Here is a 16,860-nt window from a genome sequence, read left to right on the forward strand (position 1 = left end):
CACACGTTTCCGTTCCAAGTTCTGGTACTTTTCTCACTTGACGTCGGGGTAACCCCAATGTACATTTTTCGAAGTCACTTCACTTCCGAGAGCCGCGATAAGACGTAAACGACCCGGCTCTCAATTGTGAAAAATTAAAAACAACGCTTTGTTTACAAACAGAATTAGCTAGTTGTCCTGGTATTGAGCAAATTGCTTCAATCTTGTTGCTTTGATTTTGAATTAAAACGATTGAAACTGACATTTAACAATTATCAAAATATATTTTTGTAAATGTCAAATTTGACGTTTTTGCCAAAAATGGATTTTTTTTTATTAATAATTCGCAGCCGTAGATAAAATGTACATAACACGTGGGCTAAAGCATATTACAGGAAACTCGTGTGTTACAGATGAACTCGGGCTAACGCCCTCGTCATCTGCAATCTTCACACTCGAGTCCTGTAATATTGCTTTTATCCCACTAATTATGTAAATAACTATTATTTCCACCTTCTAAATAAATGACACTTTATAGGCATTTGTGGTAACTAAGTAAATGGGTAATTACAGGCACAGCCCTGTAATATTTAACAGGCACGTAGAAGAGACCTGTAAAGACTTTACAAGGCTCATCAAAAAATAAATAATCAAAACTAGTTAAATGATTTTTTTAAGTTTATTACAAACACAAACAAATTTAACTATCAATTGTTGCAATTACATACGTTAATAATGTATTTTGATCCGTTTCAAAAGTCATTTTCATATCACTCCTGGGATCGAATCAGTAGAGAACCGCACTTGCAGCGTTGCTAATTCCGTGGTTACTTTCTTGCATTTCAAGAAAATCGCCTTCAAAGTCTTCATGGGGCATTAAAGCCATTCTTTCTTTTTGCAACAAATGTCACAAAACTTTTGACAGTATTTTTGTTGTTTATCTCAACACCATGACGACGTAGGTATAATTGCCCCACCGCCTTTCATTACAAAATTTTTATAAACATAAATAACAATTAAAAAAACCAAATTTAAAGGCTGAAATAAAAGGTGGAAATAAAAGTTTGTATGCAACTCGCTTAGCAATTAATCTTTACTGGGCTTCCTGGCTTATGGAGACTCGTTCCTTACGTCACTCGTCCAACAAGTGCTAGCGCGCCCGTAAAGATTAATTTACTAAGCTCGTCACATAAATAACTAAAAATGTTCTCGTTCCATCAACTTCAAGGCATTTGCGAACTCTTCGAACAATTGCGGTGCTGACATTAGCCAACATTTGTAGATTATTATTAATGCCATCAATTTTCGCAACTACTGTCTCACGCAACTCACGAAAATCGAGTTCTTTAAATACGGCCACAAAAAGAGTTTACACGGAGTGAGGTCGCAGGATCTTGAAGGGTAACTTATGGCTGTATTTCGGCTGATGACTCGTCGATCAAAAAATTTTGTGAGTTGATACAACCGTCCAAGTAGAATCAAGATTCGTTAGAGAAGAAACCCCAGTTCAGCAATGGCAGTACCGCGTGCAGACGATAGGGATACAGATGGATATCCTTTTTCAAAATGTTGTGACAAGTGCTAGTTGACAATTGAACTTGTTGTGAGAGCCGACGGACAGAAGTTGGTGGGACTTCTTCCATGACTTGTCTCACGTTCGTAATTGCTTCCTCTGTTCGTTTTGTAGGGCGACTACCCTTTTTCCGATCAACGATCAACCGATCTAGTTTCGCGAAAGACTTGAATCCATTGCGTTAAATTATGACGAAAAGTGTTATAGGTTAACACGAAATCGGGAAATTGTCGGCGAAATTCTTCGAAGAAGGCTTTAATTGAATATTGCCACTCACCATCAATGAGATGCCCGTTACGAAAATACGATTCGACTACGAAAATTTTCTGTTCTTGTGAAAATAGTAATTTATTAATTTAACGAGTTCATGTGTAATTTGGGCTTTTTTTGGCATGAGTGGGTCATTTTAAAACGCGAGTGAAAGGCGCACGAGTGTCAAAAAAGGCCCAATTTACACACGAACGAGTTGAATACGTTTTCTTGTTCGACGAGCCCCTTAAAGGCTCGAAATCGCTTAAAATTTTTAAAATTAGCTTGACGTTTCGTTCTGACAAGTTGTGACATTTATCAAAATCCGTTTACACAGGGGAAAATTCTCAAATTCTGACAGTGTCGAACAAAAAAAACTATTTTATTTGACACAAATTGAAAATTCCAATTGATTTCATACAAGTTGACATTAGTGACACAACATTGTGGTGCGTTCATAATCGACTCTTCAACGCCAACTTCGACGCAAATGTAAAAAAAAACACCCTTTATAAATAAAAATAAAACACTGACACCAAACTCATTTAATTTTGACTCCCATGGTGGTATCACAAATAAATCAATTATTGCAATTAAGAATAATACAACGTAACCAAAGATATACATCACTACCTTGCAATGTTGTCGTAGTGGAGTTAAGATCATTTTTGCGATTTCCAAAGCTTCTAAATTCTCTATTATGCAGGATAAGATATTGATAGTGAATGATCTTGTACTTTGTGATAATATGTACGATTCGAGGTAGTTTTCATGACAATTTAATACATATATTTCGAAATAATTAATAAATTAATGCCACTTTCAAAGACCCCCAAATCAGCAAATAAGTCCAAGAGAATGTTTTTAACATTTTTCTCACGTTTACGGTAATCTCTTCTACACCGTAGTGCGCCATTAGTTAGCTATTTTTGGAACACCTGTATACACATAAAATACAATATACAAATAAAATTATTGAAAGCCAAGACATCGTGGATTCATAATTTTATTTTAAAACAATACGATATAGAGTCCTACGGTAAATGGACTCTAAATTAAAAAATTAAAAGCAATACAATATTTAAAATAGCCACGTTAACTTTGAAAATGTATTGTGGGTTGCATTTTCAATTCCGCCGGACTCATTATCACTCGTGAAATACCCACTATTTTATCCGATAATCAAAAAATTAAGACACCATTCGATCATGAAAACAAATCTCGCAAGGTATAAATTGTCAGCAAATTTTGAAAAAATAAAATTCCACGAAAAATTACTTTCAATTCGGAAAATGTAATGTTAGTAGTAGGGAAAATGTATATTTGTCAGTTTATATAACCTAACTTGACATCTGTCAAAGATAAACTCAAAATTTACAGTTAATTCATGTTCTTCAAAATTTTTCCCTAAACGAAAAGGAAAAACGTGTGCACCTCGGCCAAAAAGTGCCTTTTGTCCTCGCCTGTTTTCAACTCTCGGTTGCGCCTCGACTAGAAAACCCAGACTGGGACGAAAAAGATGCACTGCTTGGGCCTTGATACACAATAACTATTTTGTAATTGCTAGTTGATCTCGAAAAATTGAATGCGAAATGATTTTTGTTTTTCATGACCGTAGGATATCTAAAATGTAGTTGATATACAAGTATATATCCAATAACAAAGTCATTACTTACTTTATGCATTTAGTTAAATCTCCATTCAAATATTTCAAACAATCACGGCAAAAAAAATATATTGTAATTATTTTCCTGTGTAAAAAAATAAATTCCTATACATAAACGTAAAACATGTTGGTCCAATTACAAAGACAAATGTTTGTCAAATAACAGTTTCGAAAACAAACGTCATTTCTATTAAATAAACGCAAGACAAGTTAAATTTTACAAAATTGCCATTGATAAATATTTATTTGCTATTATCTAAGCAACATAGGTAACAACGGATTTTTTTTACCAATACATACCTATTAATATCCGTCCACTCCCTAGTGTAAATTTTACAATATTGAAATACGAGCATGTAAGTTGTACTTTGGGGACAAATTTGTTGAAATGTCAACTATGAAAAACGTCGTATGAACATGATTTTTTTTATACAGGGTGATTCAAAACGAACGTACCAACTGCTAGCAGTTGCACAGAATAATACAGTGAGAACAACATAATTTTTTTTTAAGTCTTTCCCTGATTCAATTAAAAGTTACAGCGTATTAGATAGATAATTTTAGATAATTTTAACCAAAAACGTGCTTGAAAAAAGAATTTTTTGTTCCAATTAGACAGAGTATTCATTCAATTGCAATATGAAAAAACAAAAAAGCATCAGGAGGACATTTGTATTATTTTTTTCACGTTCCTCTCACTCTACTTTGTAGGATTACAAGTAGTTGGTGCGGTCGTTTTGATACATCCTGTATATAAAACGCAGCAATACTTATCTAGAGCATGTAGATGTAATTGCAGTAATTTCTTAAAGAGTAAGTTAAAAGTTAAAGTAAATAAAAAATTAGAGTTGTCATTTACACATATTTTGGTAGCAACTTTTTATGTAAGGCCACGGTTTATAGACAACCACGGCAAAACATCGTACCCTGTGAAAGATGGTTAAGGTAAAGTGGTAACAACTGAAGGGTTTCTTACAAAAACAACCATAGTCTAAAAATGTCAGTTTGATGTTTTACACATGTTTCTGTAGTACGGGAGTGGGCCACACTGGCTGACGATTCAGTTTGTCCACGACCAGCCTCATTCCAGGGGTAGGTAATGCGTTTGCAAAAATCTAGCACTTCGGTGAATCATATCAACGAAATAGGGCATTTTTGACTGTTTTTCTAAATAAAAACCTTCAATTGTACTTAGTATCATATGATGGATTTTCTATGATCCACATTTTAAAATTTTCGTATACAGTATGTCGAACTTATGTTTAGTTTGTCTCAAGTCTATGTAAGTCATTGATTCATATGTGTGTTGTACATTTTAGTAGTAATTGTAATTTTTTTATTTAGGTTTTGCCGAAACTTCTCCTTCATCATTGCTACAAAAATTTCCAAAAGATGTGGGCGATGACGACGTCTTTATGGTATAAAATGCATTTCTAATTATTAGTGCCTTTTACTGAAACATTTATTTGCATTTGACAGACCTTGAATCTTCCACACGAACCCAAAGATTCTCGCAGTTCCAGTGATTCAAGCTCTAAAGGCACGGAACATTTACAAAGGGTCAACTACATAGGACGGGACAAACCTCTCGAACCTCGGCAACCAACTTACGATCCGATCAAGGGTGATAAAGGTAACAATCGGTAAAAGAGACCGCACCGATATTAACTAGTGTTTTTCGCAGGAGAGAACTACTCGTACGTGCAATTGACGGCAGTTCACGAATATATTTATCCGGTAGTGGAGGAACAGCACAAAGTGTCTGTTGGTAGACGCGAATCCAGTTCAAGTTTTAAAAAGTGCAGTCCCGAACTAGCGCAACAACAACCTCCTCTGCCATTAAAAGCCAAACCGAAAAAGCCGCCAAAGACCCAAATTCGATGTAGACATTGCCATGAATTATATTTTGAAGATAAAAATCCGAAAGGTTCATGCGAATACGCACCGGACTGCATAAAAACATCAATAAATACGATCACTTGCATCGGATGTGCGCAGTGTATATGTTATCATTGTGCGGCAGATGCAGAAGGAGACTTTGCGCAGCATCCGTGTGACTGTACAAATGAAGAGAACTGTTCGAAAAGGTGGATATGTTTGACGGTTTTATCTATACTCGTACCGTGTCTTTGGCTTTATCCTCCGCTAAAAATATGTCATTGGTGTGGTATCAGATGTGGTATGTGCGGAGGCAGGCACAGCATGTGATCCAAAACACATTATATTTTACGATATTAGTTTTACAGTAACTTGCTCTTTAAGCATACAAATTTATTTTTTATATGGAATTTTCTTTATTTATTTAATATCCAGATTTCATATTATATAGATTAAAAATGTCTGTGATTTAATATAAGCATTTCATAGTATTAGACGAATCATGTTTTATTTTGCTTGGAGAAGTACATGTTTTTTTATTAGTAGCTTTAAAATTGATATCGTAAAGTAAGGAGTGACGTTTAATAAACAGTTTAGTGCTCAACAAGAAAGGTTGTGAACACTGGAAATGAACTAAGTGTCTCCACACTTAATGTAATGTAACAAGACTGTTCGTTTATACATTTTTTAATTGTTCTGATTATTCTCTATTGAACACTTTTTTAACCTGATATTGTTTAACTTGTTTTAGGATATGGTCATTTTGCATTTATGTCCAAATTATGTTGTGGCCTTGTGTATTTCTACAGTGTTATTTCTGTTCATTTTAATGTCACTTTATGAATTTCCATGTTATTTGAAAATTGTTAATCGAACTTAACGCCAATCTGTGTACCCTGTGAATGGTCGATTCTTAACATGGATGGTACTAGATTGTACTATGTACTGCCGATTTGACATGCTAATAGTTAGTAAATAATGGCATCATAGTAATGACAATATATAATTTAACAAAACAAAAAATCATGATGAAAAGATGAGAAACATCTTCCATCTATCAAATATCACTAAAAGAAATGAATGTTTTATATCATAGATAATAATATCGTCAACAAAATGACGAATATTACAATACAAAGTAAGAACAAGCATTAAAGAAGTTTTAAGTAACACTACTTGTTTAAAGCTTGTTTTCAAATTATAAGAAGATATACCTAATAACGTTTTCATTCTCTTGAATTTTTATTAAATTTTAAGATTTTTTCAATAATGTGTAATATATTTAACGTTAAATGTGTCCAGGGTCCCAATATAACGCAAAAAGTGTAATACAAGTCGTTATGAATTGTTCCTCAAAATTTATGACGATTTGTCTATTATGTAAAAAGATATATTTTAAAGTTAACAACAACTTTACAAGCAACTTGTATGTATGTTATTCAAAAGTGTAATTGATTTCATTGTAAAATTGACTCCACTTACCCAAGGGCTCAGGGTGGGTGCTGCTCATTTTTACAAATATAAAATATACTTAAATACGCATATTTATTATTACACACTTAAATTGTACAATATAAGACAAACTGTCTTAACTTCTTAGATAATTCTTATTTATTATACATGATATATTATTCTTACATCCAAGTTGAACAAAACATTGTTTTTATAATGTTTCTCAAATTTGTAGTTGCTCTGTGAATATGTTGTTCATAAAATTGTAAAATGTTGGAATCAATTAAATTTGATTGTAATGTTTTACACATACAAATTCACTTTGTTGTGAAATGTGCAATCAAGTAGTACTTGATTACATAGTTTTTAAATGGTCAGTGTAATATTTGTATATATGTTATAAGTATGATGGCTTGTATTGAAACTGAATTGTGTGAATGATATTTTAAATATATAAGAATAATAATAAAAAATATGTTACTAACATCATTGCTTTATTTTAACTGAAACATTTCTTCTACATTATTTATTTCATCTTTTCATTAATTAGACGTTCAGATTCATTCCAAAGTTTTAGAGCAACATTATCATCAAATGTGACTTTAGATATGTATTGACTACAGTTTCTGTATAATAATCCAGACTGTCGTTCCAAAGCTGGTTCTGTGGCACAGTATATAGCTGTTTGGGACCCCTTAAATACATTATTTTTTTTCATAACCAACAGATAATAAATTAAAACAATACCTGTTTTGGAGATCTCATGAAAAAGTAGGCTATCGGAGCAACTAGAATATAATGGTACCAACATATAGAATGTCGAAATAATGATGTGTAAACCCAACCGGGGCAAACTGCATATATGCTGATTCCAGTGTTTCGAGTCCTTTTTAATAATTCTTTACAAAAGTATATGTTTGCTAATTTTGAGTTGGCATAAAAATTTGAGCTTATTTGTTGGTTAACTTCTAAATTATTAACATCAATTTTTCCCTTTTCATGCAGAGAAGAACTAATTACTATTATTCTGCTTGGTGAAGACTTTTTTAATGTACCTAACAATAAATTAGTCAGGTAAAAATGACCAAGGTGGTTAACACCAAAATGAATTTCAAAACCATCCTCTGTAAAATGTAATTGATTTTTTGGATAAGCTACACCAGCATTGTTAATTAACAGATGTATCTCCGGATAAAGTTGCTGAACATTGAAAGCAAACTGTTTGACAGATTTTAGACAAGCTAAATCAAGTTCCATTGCAGTCTATAAAAAAAAATTATTAATATTATCAAAGAAATTTGATGTATAAAATACCATTTTCACACTTTTTTTGAGTTGTTTCTCAATCTTTAAAATAGTTTTTTTGGCCATGTCAATATTTCTGCAAGCAAGAATTATGTGAGCATCCTTTAATGCTAGTGCTTTGGCTATCTGATATCCAATGCCACTGTTGGCTCCTGTTACTATTGCCACTTTGTTATTTAAACTTACAGCATTTTCGCAATAGCCCCATGACCGTACTCGCAATTTTCTAATACCTATTAACACTAAAACTGCCGGGATTAAACAAATAACTAGATTATACATCATAATGACGCCAAAATAACAAAAATGTTCACTCCCTAGTTGAATATGAACAATTTAATTAATTGCAAATCATTGCTTAGAATAATACAGTACACATTAGAGTCATTCATAACTCATTTACACATTGTTTGTTTACATTGTTTTTTTATCGTATGATCGTAACAATATCATAACCTAACTACAGCTACATGCTACATATTGCATATTACGTAAATCCCTCTGATTATTACAGTATCTCTGATTGGCGGTGGCTATAATAACAACAAAAAACATTTTTTTAAATAAGTAAAAATATTTCGCACTTTTTGAAAAGTGTGCAATTTTGAATGGAAGGAAAAGGACTAATGTGGAGAAAGGACTGTTCCTGTTCAGTATTTAGGAGACATAAGACCACAGCATAAGACTCTGGAAAGCAAACGAGTGAGCTATGATAGAAATAGAGAGAAAAGAAATGTAATGCTATCTTTAATTGATGTAAACGAATGAAATATCTTAATGCAACCTGATGCAAGAGTGAAAATGAATTTCTGAGATAAAGAGGCTGTTTACTATATTTTTAAATTGTGTGTTTCCTGATGTCTGTTAAAATTACATCAGAGTATTCACTGCAAATGTTTTCCCTAATCTCTCAGATTATCGCTTAGAACTTCTCCATAGAATTAATAACAATTATTAAAAAATCTATTTTATGCAAATACCATTTAAAATTTTGACCGACGTAGTACAACCACACCCCTTTCCAAGAAATCGTCACATGAAGGCTAACTAGTTAATTATTTTTTTATACCTTTAAACCAAAATTTATGCAATAACTGAGTTGAATTGCTACAATCTGATCACTGGAAAAGCTACAATCAGTGAAGCAACGATGATGTGGTTCCATGAATAAATATATTTTTGGTTTAGGTAGGTACTTTTACACCAGGTTTTAAAATAGAAATAAATCATTGGTATTTTTGAAAATGTTTTCCATCCAGAGAGTTCACAAACTACAAACTTCTGAGACCGTAGCCGATTTGTCAGAGGGCTCCTTGCTCCCACAGTATGGGATTATAAACCCATATAAATTAGGTGTTCTGTGTTATAAACTCTTCTTTATTCACTCTATTGTCACTAATTGACTGCTTTGGAAGTGTAGAGTGAAAAAACTAAAAAATGTATTTACTATACCTAGTTTTTGTGCTGTGCAAGCAGATAATATCCCAAAATAGTGAATCTCTTCGTAAATATAATATATTATTCTTGACACGTCAAGTATTACATTTTTTTTTTCGTGTTTTTGTGTCAAAAAGGTGTAAAGTTAAATTCAAGGCAAAATCTGTTTTTTTTTATAAACGTAGAATTTATTAAATAGTCTGATTAAATATGTAGTAAATAGTAGTAGTAATTTATTAAAGAATACACAACCACTTTATAGTTATATACCAGAAAGTTTTAACTGACATTCATAGTTATTAAGCATAACAGACCAGACATTATTATTTTAAATAAACAACCAAAGAAAGCATATCTTTTAGATATAGCTGTTCCAAATTCACATAATATAACACAGACATACAGGTGTCCCAAAAATGGCGGACTAACTACTTACTACCGTATCCAGGATGTTTAAATGTACACGAAAAAAATATGGAAAACATTTTTCAGACAAAAAAATAAATTATTATTATTTTTATTATTAACGGTAATACAATGTAAACAAAGATGTACTCGTACATCATTACCTTGCAATGTTACCGTAGTGGATTTAAAATATTTTTTTCGATTTACAAAGCTTCTAAATTCACTATTGCGCAGGATTAGTTATTGGTAGTGAGTAATCCTGTACTTTGTGATAATATGTACGATTAGAGGTAGCTGTCATGACAATTTAATACATATATTTCAAAATAATTTTCCTGTTAAGTGCCACTTTCAAGGACCACCCAATCAGTAAATAAGTCCAATAGAATTTTTTAAACATTTTTCTGACGTTTACGGTAGTCTCTTCTACACCGTAGTGTACCGTTAGTCCGCTATTTTTGGGACATCCTGTATAACACAATAGTACATAGTTTATTTGACGAGTTTTTGTGTAAATTGGGTTTTTTTGGCACGAGTGGGCCAGTTTAAAACGCGAGTGAAACGAGCGTTTTAAAGGCCCACGAGTGCCAAAAAAGCCCAGTTGACACACGAACGAGTTGAATACAACGTTTTTTTGTTCGATGAGCCCCTTAAAGGTTCCAAATCGCTTAAATTCTTTAAAATTAGCTTGACGTTTCGTTTTGACAAATGGTGACATTTATCAAAATCCGTTCACATATAATGTATTCCAACTTTAAAAAAACGATGCTTGGCCATGACAATCTGACAGATTTCATCCCGTATATCTGAATAAAAGTTTGGTTAGGAATTTTGAAAATTTTGAAGGTACAGTGTTGCCATACTTAGGTTCCGCTTTTTCGCGAATCGATTGAAACTGTATTACAAGAGATTAATAGAGAACCCAGCATTTTTTATTAAAAATAGCAATTGAAAATAAAGACAAATCAAAATGTAAACATCTGGTGGAGGCTTTAGTCGTTGAATGAGTTTCAAGAACGCTTGCTTTAGTTTAACAAGCAGAAAACGGATAAGTTCTCCAAAATGGAATCACTTTTTTTAAAAGACATCTACACTTTAACCTCCTCCATTATTTCATCTTCAGAATTATCTCCATCATTAGATTCCGAATCATCTTCTAATGTTTAGCCCACGAATAATTTCGTTCAGATCTCTTTTAAAAAATGGTTCCACTTTTCTGATTTTCCTCTTTTTGTAGTTCTAGTATCCTCCAGACCCTTTTTTGTAATTATGCAATATATAATAGATCTTCCCACCTATAAATTAGTTATACAGTTCAGGATTTCATCGAATACAAATTCATTGTTCTCACATTGAAGATATCCATCAGTCAGTTAATAATCGCATCATTACTTACATCGGGCCTATCTCGTTTAAAATGTGTCTAGCCCTTCAACACACCACGTTTTGTCTTGACAAACACAACTTTTGGCATTATGCACTTGTAGTAAACCCTTTAAATTGTTACTTTGTGTTGTCTAATTTAAAATAAATTGGAAAAACGCCAAAATGACATTTATTGACAACTTTATTTACTTTTTGTTTTAGAATCATCTTGCAACATAGCACTTCAAATTTAGTTACAAAAGATTTACAACCAAAATGAAATGAAATATAACTACTGCTTTCCTCAGTACTGCCAATTTAACAAAATTAAAGCATGGCAACCTATCGTTTTTTTAAAGATGGAATAGATTATAGGAGAAAATTCTCAAATTCTGACAGTGTCGAACAAAAAAAATTAATAAATATTTAGAGCTCTCCGTTGCTATGAGAAATTTTTGGTGTTTAGAAAAAATTTCGATTTTACCACTTATAATTTCAGCGACGGGAATAGTACCGCAATCTCTTTTTAAAAATTTAAAAATTCTGGATTTAGGTAACACATTGGTAGTTGAAATTCAAAAAGGTATATTATTATACTCATGTCATATCGTGAGGAAGTTCCTTAATATTGACACAGAACATAATAAAACACAACAAAGTCAAAATGTGGAGGTGAGACGCCGGTAATTATGTTGATTAGCACTGCACTATTACTTGATAGTACCTATTATCCGTAATAGTGTATGTACTCCGGCAAAATTGCCGTGCCGCCGGGTGGTGGAGGGTTAAATAAAGTAAATACATCGTATATATGTATTAACTATGTAAATACATTGTTTCCATTCACAATGTGCCCTTTGTGGTTTTTTGTTGGGGTATTCCTTGACGAAATACAAACCTCCCAGTGTTTTGCAACTGTTTATCAAATTGTAGGTAAGTAAAATGTACAATACTTCCCTTCTTGGAAAAGTGACCCACCACACCAATGAGAGTTTATTGTAAATTGAAATTAGCAAGTCGAAGCAAGTTGAACGCGAATGTTTGATATTCGAATTTTAAGAGTTAAAAGAAATTCTTCACAATAAGGACAGTTTTGCCAAACAAACTCAAACGAGAAAAGTATTAATTAAGAGTATCATGGTGGAACCAAATTTCTTTTCATAACTATTAACATTTTTAGAAATTCACCTATAACAAACTCAAAAGTGAAAAGTTAACTAAATATGTAGGTACTATTTTTAACCCCAAGAATGTCAGAACTTCATAAGATTGCTGTTCGTTAATGTTCGAAACTGTTTAGATCGCCAAAATAAGTGGAATTTTGAAAATCACATAATTATGTATTAAGTTAATTTCTGAAAGATGTAATAGTACTTAGAACTTCGTAAGCCATTCGCTAGAAGTTTAACCATAAGAAAGTAGTGGTGGAAACGTAACCTCTTCTCGAATTTTAAATTTATTGGTACTTAGAAGATATGCTTAGATGTTAATCCCTCTTCATTCACCCGTAGAGTAGTTCTAGTTTCTAGTTTGAAGATGGTGGTCTCATGAACGCACTTTCAATTGTCCATTGGATTTGTTTAGTTCGTTCTACTTTCCATAGTTATATTCTATCCACAGATGAAGAGTTCCATCAAAAGCTTCAGTGTATGTGAATTTGCAAAAATAAGGGCGATTTGTACTTTTGTAAGTGGTAGATCGTGTAGACCAGATGTTCCTTGGAAAACAGCGGCTCCTACCGTCTGTCGATTCTTCAAAATAATATCAAAAATGGCGGACGACATGGTTATCATGTCAATTTGTCGGCGTTTTGTTTGAAAGTATGTAAGTTATGTTTAATTCAATGCATCACAGAGTGGATCTTGACAAGATAGGTTCATTAAAACTGGACTTGTAAAAGTAAGATGCACACCATGGATACTTCTGCAGCATACAGTGACGCTTGTCGTCTTTGCGATGAAAATAGAGAGAAAATGCATAGCATTTTCTCAAAAAATGAAGAAGGCCAACAGATTTTACATCTGATCAAGGAGTGTTTACCTCTTGTTGTAAGTCATTTCTATGACTACTTTCTTGTATTAGCTTATCACTTGAAAATTTTGTAGATATTCAGAACAGATCCTTTATCGAAACAAATTTGTGGTGAATGTTTCAACAAACTAGAAACATTTTATAGGTTTAAGAAAACTAGTTTAGACACAGCCAACAAGCACAGAAATCATCTTCGTAAAAATGAAGACAGCAGCAGTAAAAGTGTACAATTGTATTTGGCTTGTGAAGATGCTGAAGTGGTAAAAGAATACAACACTTTAACTACAACATTGTTATTATTTTTTTTTTTTCAGAACAACGTGATAAATTCAAACAACATTCCTAAACGAACTAGCATAGGCACTTCAACAGATGACCTCACAATTTCTTGCATTAACTGTAAATCTACCTATTTTGATTCAAATATTATTAATAGTGAAGTGGAGTTGTGTGCAGAACTGCATAAGGCCATAGCTGACTCCTTAAGCAATAACAAAGTGATTACACAGTCAGAGTCAGAAAAAGTAGTTCGAAGTCGCAGAAGAAGAAGCCAAGCGTTTTATCATGAACTTGATGATTCACTTTGCAGTAGTTTAACGGAGTTTACAAATACTGAAAGTTCTCAGTGTTACGAAGAGTACCATAGTGAAGTAGAATCTTATGAATCTGGAAGTGAAGATATAGAAAGAGTGAAAAGGCGAAAGTTGGATAATTCTATAATGTTAGGGAGTAAGGAAAAAGTGGTAGAAGGTGAGAAAGAAGTGGTAGTAGACACACAAGTTTTTAAAGAATTCTTTCAAAATGAAGTTGAGCATAGGTATTATCCTTTAAGTTTAATGAATTTAGCCTTAAATGTTGTTAACAAAAAAATTGTATCAAATCATGAACCTGATGAATTTTATGAAAAGGTTTTTGAACCTCAATGTACATACTGTGGGCAAAAATTTCAAAATTCAAAATTGTTAGCCTTACATGAAGTAGAACATATTAATATTGAACTGGGAGAAAAGGTGGATAATCCCATTCCTTGGCATGAATCTAGAGATGATGCCCACATCCGTAATAAATGGTTGAACAGTTACGATGAAGTTGAATGTGAAGATGACAATGGTGATTTCATGGAGTGCGAGGTTGAGACAGCAGTAGGAGAAAGTTTATTAATTCCAGTTGGAACTGAAGTTCCACAAGAACATAAAACTGCTGGAGACATACTTTTGGTTCTAGCTAAACCTGTTGTGAATGGTATTGCTTTATCTGACTACTCTAAAGAAGAAAGGAAAGCGTTCTATAAATCAATGAAGATAGGAGGCGTGAATAAAAAGTTTTGCTCTCTGTGTCGATATAGTTTTAAAGATAATTGGGCAATTGAATCTCATTATTTCTCATTAGCATGTTATTATACTTGTCGGTATTGTGGAATGCGTTTTAATAAACAAAGACATAGATTTGATGATCACGTTAGAGAACATGAAGAACGTGGTGATCCACTGTCAACAAAAATTTATGCTGCCAGTAAGTTAAATAATTTTGTACCCAGGATTATACAGCCTGATAAAGTTAAAAAAATTGTGGCGCAACACGATCAGGAACAAAACTCCAAAATGCAAACAATTAAAGTGAAAAGTTTCTCAAGAAGAAGTTTGCAACCAAACATCCAGATCAAGGAAGAAAAAATGGATTCAGATGAGGAGAAACCCATCCCACCATCTCCAAAAACCCCACAAACAATAACTAAAACCACAAATCAAGCCTATTTCTGCAGAAAGTGTTATAAAGTGTTTTTCAAACTTGATGAATTTAATATTCACAGTAAAAACTGCGATTATAATCAATTCCCTCAAGGTAGAAATAACATGAACAAATTTTCCACTAGATTTGCTTCTAATGGGGAAATGGTTTCATCGACGGGACGTCCTATGAGACATTGCGTTCGAGAAACTGGTACTTACAAAGATGAAGCTTTTATACCTGACAGTATGTTAAAAGAAACGTCCCAGAATCAACAAAGTTTTGTGTGTTTTATTTGCAACACGCCATTTCCGACTATATACTCGAGGAACAGTCACATGCGAATACACAAAGGGGAGACCACAACCAACAGCAATCGGTCACCGGCATTTAATCAGAGACCCAGGCAGAATTATAATTCAGATTCAGTTCCGAGTTATTCAAATTATATAAAGCAAGAACCCTTAGAACCTGAAATTCAAATTCACGAATCAGAACAAAATTATAACTCGAATAGTTCTATTGGCGCTGTTAGTATAACTCCTATATCGAAGAATCCTAATCAGAAGGCCACAATTAATCCAAACATTATGAAGTTGGTTCAGAATAATCCGCATCTGACCATTAAAGCGAATAGATCTCCAGAAAGACAACCAACTCCATCTGTTAGTAATATGAATAATTCCTCGGATTCAGATAAATCATATAAATGCTCTAGTTGTTGGGAGGCTTTTTCGAATAAATCACATTTATATTTTCATAAAAAGAACCAATGCGAAGGTTCCAAATATCCTTGCCCCTTTTGTAAAAAGCGTTTTGGTACCGAAGCTGCTTATAGTTCACATATATTTTATAGTCATCCAGAGTAAATTTTAACGTTGCTGCATTCCACAATGTGAAAAGTAAATTAGGATTCGATCTTTTAGGTAAATCGACTCGTGTATTTTATTAATAATCAGAGTACAATAAAAACAAAAATTACATAACGAAAATTTGCTTATGGTCTCAAAATGCCATTACATTTTTAATTTATTTGTGATATAAATACGTAATGTATAGTTTATATGTATGTACTTTATGTAATTCCTTTATTGTTTAACGAGAGTACCCATTTCTAATTTACTTCTCATCGGGCGTGGATCACTACTGAATATTAAATTTTAGATCTATTTTCTTTATGTTATTTATTTATAAGACGAAAATACTCTTCACCTAAATGTTACAAAAATTGAAAATCTCTACTCTAGTAATTAGTAAAGCAAAATCGATATAATTCGGAAAAATTTAACATTTGGTGTAACTTATTTCAGTATTTAAGCAACATATGTTGAGTTGTTATTTTCGTGTTTAGATTAAGTCATTTCCTATTATACTAAACGTAATTTTAAATTTTTGTAAAATTAGTATAAAATCGTAGTATATACCATGTATGTAAATAATCATGTAACAGGTTTATGCCGTGAATAAATATTATATTTAGTAAGTTATCTATTTCAAGCTCCTTGTTATGAAGATTAATGATTGTGGGCAAGTTTTTGTGAACGGCGTATTATGGAAAAATAAGGTGGGACTATTTATGGCCATATAAAAAATGAAAAATTTTACTTGCCTTTGGAATGAGCAATTTTAACAATAATCAAAATAAAGTGGAGTTAATGTAACTAATGCATAACCACAAAAATAATTTTAAACGTAACACTGGTTGCTCTACAATTAATTTTTTAATCCTATAAGCTAACGTCCGCATGATGATGGCCACAGTCCAATTTATTACTCTACTAACTACTAC

General features: G+C 32.6%; 3 protein-coding genes across 5 annotated transcripts in view; 2 read left to right on the forward strand and 1 right to left on the reverse strand.

Annotated features, from left to right (window-relative positions):
- Positions 1 to 7,281, forward strand: part of Spred (Sprouty-related protein with EVH-1 domain) — a 57,775-nt gene extending 50,494 nt beyond the window's left edge. For all 3 annotated transcript variants that reach the window (XM_069062145.1, XM_069062144.1, XM_069062143.1), the window contains exons 4-6: positions 4,812 to 4,885; positions 4,947 to 5,100; positions 5,152 to 7,281. In XM_069062145.1, coding sequence (XP_068918246.1) covers positions 4,812 to 4,885; positions 4,947 to 5,100; positions 5,152 to 5,675 — 752 coding nt within the window. In that variant the 3' untranslated portion in view covers positions 5,676 to 7,281. The remainder of the gene's footprint in view (positions 1 to 4,811; positions 4,886 to 4,946; positions 5,101 to 5,151) is intronic.
- On the reverse strand, positions 7,275 to 8,616 carry LOC138141443 (retinol dehydrogenase 11-like). Its single transcript, XM_069062149.1, has 3 exons — positions 8,112 to 8,616; positions 7,545 to 8,060; positions 7,275 to 7,491 (listed from the first exon to the last, which is right to left on the reverse strand). Exons 1-3 carry the CDS (start codon positions 8,385 to 8,387, stop codon positions 7,324 to 7,326), a joined length of 960 nt encoding a protein of 319 aa, XP_068918250.1. The 5' UTR covers positions 8,388 to 8,616; the 3' UTR covers positions 7,275 to 7,323.
- A 3,644-nt stretch (positions 8,617 to 12,260) lies between these two features.
- Positions 12,261 to 16,554, forward strand: LOC138141438 (uncharacterized). The gene is made up of 3 exons (XM_069062140.1): positions 12,261 to 13,360; positions 13,418 to 13,603; positions 13,658 to 16,554. The coding sequence occupies exons 1-3, from the start codon at positions 13,217 to 13,219 to the stop codon at positions 15,938 to 15,940; spliced, it is 2,613 nt and encodes an 870-aa protein (XP_068918241.1). The 5' UTR covers positions 12,261 to 13,216; the 3' UTR covers positions 15,941 to 16,554.
- Positions 16,555 to 16,860: the final 306 nt, after the last annotated feature.

The sequence above is a fragment of the Tenebrio molitor genome, chromosome 1, assembly GCF_963966145.1.
Source record: "Tenebrio molitor chromosome 1, icTenMoli1.1, whole genome shotgun sequence".
NCBI classification, from domain to species: domain Eukaryota; kingdom Metazoa; phylum Arthropoda; class Insecta; order Coleoptera; family Tenebrionidae; genus Tenebrio; species Tenebrio molitor.